This window comes from Brachionichthys hirsutus, chromosome 6, assembly GCF_040956055.1.
Source record: "Brachionichthys hirsutus isolate HB-005 chromosome 6, CSIRO-AGI_Bhir_v1, whole genome shotgun sequence".
NCBI classification, from domain to species: domain Eukaryota; kingdom Metazoa; phylum Chordata; class Actinopteri; order Lophiiformes; family Brachionichthyidae; genus Brachionichthys; species Brachionichthys hirsutus.
Window position 1 is genome coordinate 15,135,298 of NC_090902.1, and position 6,014 is coordinate 15,141,311.

Below are 6,014 nucleotides of genomic sequence, written 5' to 3' on the forward strand. Positions count from 1 at the left end.
TGTGTGCGTGTGTGTGTGCGTGTGTGTGTGTGTGTGTGTGTGCGTGTGCGTGTGCGTGTGTGTGCGTGTGTGTGTGTGTGTGTGCGTGTGCAGGAGTACAACCGGTGGTGTGTGGTGGAGTCCTCGGGTCCAGACGATATGAATCTTTCACCCGGGAAAACCAAAAGCTTCAACTTCAGCTTCGTAGCCCAGACTGAGGACGTCGGCAGGAAGATAGAGGTGAGACGTGTGAGAGACAGACGGACGGAGAGACGGAGCGTCTCCGTCTCTCCGTCCGGCTCTCCGTCCGGCTCTCCGTCCGGCGCTCCGCCCGTCTCTCCGTCCGTCTCTCCGTCCGTCTCTCCGCCCGTGTCTCCGTCCGTCTCTCCGTCCGTCTCTCCGTCCGTCTCTCCGTCCGTCTCTCCGCCCGTCTCTCCGCCCGTCTCTCCGCCCGTCTCTCCGCCCGTCTCTCCGCCCGTCTCTCCGCCCGTCTCTCCGTCCGTGTCTCCGTCCGTCTCTCTGCCCGTCTCTCCGCCCGTCTCTCCGCCCGTCTCTCCGTCCGTCTCTCCGCCCGTCTCTCCGTCTGACTGGGTGTCTTCCTGCAGGTGACGGCCGTGGAGGCCATGCTGGGGGGCCTCGCCGGCCGCTGTGTGTTTGTGAGCTGGAGGGGGGCGGGGGGAGACGCGGCCTCTGCCCACGAAGCCCTGCAGGCCAGCAGGTCGTCACGGCGATGGGCTCGGGGCGTGGAGGCGTGTCCACAGCTGGACTGGGACACGCTGGTCGTGCAGCACAGCACCATGTACGGCTCCCACGGTACGGTCCGGCGTGAGGTTCCCCCGTCGGAGCACTGAACCGGGTTCTGCCTGATCCAGGATCGTCTCCAGAGTTCCAAAGATCTCGGTCCAGCTGAGACACCGTCCTCCGGCGCTGCTCAACGAGATGTATCGCATCAGGCTCACCGTCCAATCGCAGGAGGACAGCAAGGCGAGGGACGTCCGCCTGACGGCCGGCCTCAAGCCAGGTTTGGGGTTCTGCTTTGTGGCCGGGCTTCCTCCGGTGCCGGTCCTTATCTGGACCGTGTGCTGGTTCTGATCGCTCTGTCCAGGCCAGGATGCGAACCTCGGCCTGACGACACACGTGACCCTGGACGGGTCAAAGGTCTGCGATGACACGCCCCCCTCTTTGCTGGCTGACGTACCGGTGGAGGACCTGGAACCAGGAGAGGAGGTACGGGGGGGGGGGGGGATCATGTGTGCGTGTGTGTGCGTGTGTGCGTGTGCGTGTGCGTGTGTGTGTGTGTGTGTGTGTGTGCGTGTGCGTGTGCGTGTGCGTGTGTAGAGACACTCTCTCTCTGTGTCTCCTGCAGGAGTTGAAGAGCCGAGTGGATAAAGTTTGTTTTTTGTGGTAATGTTCTGGTGAAAATTGCCAAACTGTTTTATTGTGTGTTAAAATGTTACCATGGTAGCGTGCTCGCTATGAACGTACTTTGGCTTCCTGTTTTAGAGCATCTCTGACAGACCTGTTTGAGACAGAAATGAGGGACGCTGTCCTGCAGCATCTGTTTGAGACAGGAATGAGGGACGCTGTCCTGCAGCATCTCTTTGCTATTTGGACCAAAGACTGTCTCAGATATTCGTGTCGGTGTCTCTGAACTGCGTTAACTTGTGGACAAGCGGTAGAAGATGTCTCCTGGTACGAGCGGGACACCTTTTTGTTTGTGAACGGTAATAAGTGCGTCTCCTCAGAAAGCTCTCGTCCTTCGTTTGTCCAAACAGCAGCCGGTTTCTGACTCTCATACGAGACTTCGGCTAGAAGAGAGGACAGAGGACAGAGGACATGGCAGCAGCTTCTGTACATGTGATCGTTACTTCCCTGTCTCACGGCGTCCCAGACCTCACCGCCTGTTTGTCCCTAGTTACAGAGCTGTGTGTACGTAAAGTGTGTGTCCACTGGACCGAGGGTCTTCCTGTTCCACGTGTCCTACAGCGTGGACGCCACGGTGGACGGACGACGGCTAGCCTGTCGGTGTCATAAGGTAAGACACGGCGCCGTGTCCTGCTGCAGCGCACGTTACCGGTCACACAGTCCTTCATCCCTCTGTCTGTCTTCCAGGACGAGACGGTTACCATAGAGACCGTGGTCCCATTCGACGTGTCTGCAAAATTTGTATCAATCAAGGTCGGTGGTTGACAATAAAGACGTGTGGGGGGGGGGGGGGCGTCCATCAGGGCTCTGCTCTTAGATTTCTTTTCCTTTGCCGGGTGTCGCCATGGAAACGGTGACGGTGTTGTCTTAACGTTGCACCGACTGAAGCTACAGTCGTAGTTCTCCTGATCGGTGAAAGGTGTCCTCGTATGTCTCTGCCTGTCTCCAGCTTGAGCCCGTGGACAGGCTCGCCGTGGACGTCCCCTTCCTGCTGATGACGGACGTCCTGTCCATGTCTCCCTGGCCTCTGCAGCTGGTGTCCTCCTGTCTTCAGCTGCTCAGCGTGACCAGCAGCTCGCCCCAGCTTGTGTCCCAGCTGCAGGGAGGTACTGTCTGAGCAGGGAGGACGCCGTCCGTCCCCCGACCACGCCCTAAACGTGTGTGTGTGTGTCCCCAGTTGTTCTACAGACAGGCGAGTGTGCCAGCGAGTGCTTCTGTCTCCGGTGTCCACCGCTGGGCCACAACAATGGTAGTGTAGCTCCAGGACAGTACCTGATATCATGGAGGAGGTGTGTACCCCCCCCCCTGCCCCCCCCGGGGACGTTGGACAGGTTCTGGCCTCAATCTGCTTTTAAAGCTTTAACTCTGCTGCACAGGAAGTCGTCCAGTGAAGACGTCCCTCTCATCCAAACTGCAGTCGCTCTGCCCCACATCGTCCTGGAGTCCGTCCCGCTCTACATCCACGCTGGTCGGTGGCGTGAGCGCGCACGCACACACGCACACACGCGCACACACACAGACACGCACACACACACACACACACACACGCACACACACACAGACACACACACACACGTCTCTCGTCTCCCGGCGACCGCTGACTCAGGCCTTCCTCTCGGCGTCTCTTTCTGGCTTTCAGATCTGCCGTCGTTCGGCCGAGTGAGAGAGTCTCTCTCGGTCCGGTTCCACATCGAGAACCGGACGGCTCTGGTTCAGGAGGTGGAGATGGCCGTGGAACCGTCCGACGCCTTCATGTTCTCCGGACTCAAACAGGTACGTCTCTGAACCAAAGACGGACGAGTGTCCGGTGGGACGGTCCGGGACCTGCTGCTTGACTCGTCTGATCCAGATTCTAGTGGGTCACATGATGAGCATCAGCCAATCAGGAAGGGAAACTGAACTGACTGACTGCTGAGACTGTTTCTCATGCTGGCTCTGTGTGTGTGTGTGTGTGTGTGTGTGTGTGTGTGTGTGTGTGCATGCTCTATGTGTGTGTGTGTGTGTGTGTGTGTCTGTATGTGTGTCTGTATGTGTGTCTGCTCTGTGTGTGTGTGTGTGTGTGTGTGTGTGTGTGTGTGTGTGTGTGTGCATGCTCTATGTGTGTGTGTGTGTGTGTGTGTCTCTGTGTGTGTGTGTGTGTGCGTGTCTGCTCTGTGTGTGTGTGTGTCTGTGTGTGTGTGTGTGTGTGTGTGTGTGTGCGTCTGCTCTGTGTGTGTGTGTGTGTCTGTGTGTGTGTGCGTGCGTGTGCATGCTCTGTGTGTGTGTGTGGGTCTGTGTGTGTGTGTCTGTGTGTCCATGTGTGTGTGTGTGTGTGTGTGTCTGTGTGTGCATGCTCTGTGTGTGTGTGTGCGTGTCTGCTTTGTGTGTCGGGCTCTGTGTGTGTGTGTGTCTGTGTGTGTGTGTGCGTGTGTCTGTGTGTGTGTGCATGGTGTGTGTGTCTGTGTGTGTGTGCGTGTCTGCTTTGTGTGTCGGGCTCTGTGTGTGTGTGTGTGTATGCTCTGTGTGTGTGTGTGTGTGTCTGTGTGTGTGTGTCTGTGTGTGTGTGTGTGTGTGTCTCTGTGTGTGTGTGTGTGTGTGTGTGTGCGTGTCTGCTCTGTGTGTGTGTGTGTGTGTGCGTGCTCTGTGTGTGTGTGTGTGTGCATGCTCTGTGTGTGTGTGTGCGTGTGTGTGTCTATGTGTGTGTGTGTGTGTCTCTGTGTGTGTGTGTGTGCGTGCTCTCTCAGGTGCGTCTCCGTGTCCTCCCCGGCTCCGAGCAGCAGATGCTCTATAACTTTTATCCGCTGATGGCCGGTTTCCAAACGCTGCCTCAGCTGAACGTCAGCCTGCCGCGCCGCCCGACCGCCGACACGCACGCGCTCAGATGTTTCCTCCCCCAACGCATCTTTGTCAAGGTAACGCCGACACGCGCACACTCGTGGAGACGTCCGGCTTTGTTCTGTGTCAATCTTTGGTCTCCGTCCTCAGCCTCAGGGTCGACAGCTGGACGAGGCGTCCATCGCTGCAGCCTGACGTTCCGACGGAGACGAGGACGGAGCAGGGACGGAGACGAGGACGGAGCAGGGACGGAGCAGGGACGCTTTCTTCTGTAATAAAGTCTCAACTTTGGATCGTTCATTGTTTGACTTGGATGTTTTGTCGTACAAATACTCTTATCCTCATTGGTGTGATGTATTCAAAGTCGAGCGTGGTTCCAGTACCCCTGAGCAGTACCCTGGACATACATATATATATATATATGTATGTATATTATGGCAAGCCGTTCAGGAAATTATTATTATATATATATAAAAAGGGGCCACCGGGTGGTGCAGTGGTAAGCGTTGTTGCCTCACAGCAGCGAGGTCACGGGTTCGAATCTGACTTGTGTGCATGTTCTCCCCGTGTCTGCGTGGGTTCTCTCCGGGTTCTCCGGCTTCCTCCCACCAAAGACATGCAGCCTAGGCTGATTGGTGACGCTAAATTGCCCGTAGGTGTGTGTGTGTGTGTGGCTGGTTGTCTGTCTCTGTGTTGCCCTGCGATGAACTGGCGGCTTGTCCAGGGTGTAGCCCCGCCTCTCGCCCATTGACTGCTGGGATAGGCTCCAGCAGCCCCCCCCCCCCCCAGAGGGAACATCTGGATAATCCGGGGGCCTGATCAGCCTGCTATAACGGCTGCGCTGACCCACCATAGGAACCTTTAGCAGAAGGCCCCCTTTCAGGACCTTCCACCCACTGGGACACCCCAGTGCGTCTGGAAGGGGGACGACCCCGACGGGGAACATGCGCTGGCTTAAGCCGATCTAACGTGACGCATTCTCTACGTCCCCCCATGTCTATGACAAACTTTTTCGCGCCCGTTTCGAGTACCCTAAATGGGCCATCATAAGGAGGCTGGAGAGGCGAGCGGTGAACGTCACGTCGCAGGAAAACAAAACGAGCTTTTGCGAGCTCCAGCGGCACGAACGACCGTGGAAAACAGTGATGAACCGGCACCGGAGACAGAGCAGCGTCTGACAAAAAACGATGCGACTGCGGGGCAGAACTCTCCGGCAAAAACTCACCCGGAACGCGGAGCGGTTGCCCAAACACCAACTCAGCAGGTGAAGCATCTAGCGAGTGGAGTCCTGGACCCGTAGCACGCCGGGCCTATAGCAGGGCACGAAGTGAACTGAGAAGAGGCATTAACCTTGCAGCCAAAACGCCGGTGGAAAAAACACAGGTCACCTCTGCGCTGTTCACGCGCGGCGACTCCAGCCACCATGGCCGGACCCGCGTCCTGCAGGGACGTTGACGCCACCCACTGCCCGGCGGGACGTCTGGACGTCAGCAGGACCCGATCCGCTTCTTCAGCCAAACCCCGGAGGTCATTAGGCACGGGGAATTGGCCAGGGCTGCTCGCAGGAGGCGGAATGACTCGGAGACCAAGGTGGATGACTGCTCTTTACCAGAATGAATGAAATAAGAGCGGCAAAACATTATGGGCGCAAAACCACGCCCACTACCCAGAAACCCAGAGACCTGTTACCATGTGCTCGCCACACACATCTATTATATACATTATGTACAGAGTTTTTATTTCTAAAAAGTTTGTTTACCGTGCAACATGCACGTAATAGTATTTTCTAATGCTCT

At 57.1% G+C, this 6,014-nt stretch overlaps 1 protein-coding gene across 1 annotated transcript in view; it reads left to right on the forward strand.

The window, feature by feature from the left end:
• Window positions 1-4,532, forward strand: part of trappc11 (trafficking protein particle complex subunit 11) — a 20,326-nt gene extending 15,794 nt beyond the window's left edge. Inside the window, exons 15-26 of the mRNA XM_068740117.1 lie at window positions 65-219; window positions 585-778; window positions 852-1,000; window positions 1,085-1,206; window positions 1,895-2,014; window positions 2,092-2,157; window positions 2,354-2,510; window positions 2,582-2,693; window positions 2,781-2,872; window positions 3,044-3,177; window positions 4,128-4,295; window positions 4,369-4,532. Coding sequence (XP_068596218.1) covers window positions 65-219; window positions 585-778; window positions 852-1,000; window positions 1,085-1,206; window positions 1,895-2,014; window positions 2,092-2,157; window positions 2,354-2,510; window positions 2,582-2,693; window positions 2,781-2,872; window positions 3,044-3,177; window positions 4,128-4,295; window positions 4,369-4,413 — 1,514 coding nt within the window. The 3' untranslated portion in view covers window positions 4,414-4,532. The remainder of the gene's footprint in view (window positions 1-64; window positions 220-584; window positions 779-851; window positions 1,001-1,084; window positions 1,207-1,894; window positions 2,015-2,091; window positions 2,158-2,353; window positions 2,511-2,581; window positions 2,694-2,780; window positions 2,873-3,043; window positions 3,178-4,127; window positions 4,296-4,368) is intronic.
• The last annotated feature ends 1,482 nt before the right edge of the window (window positions 4,533-6,014 follow it).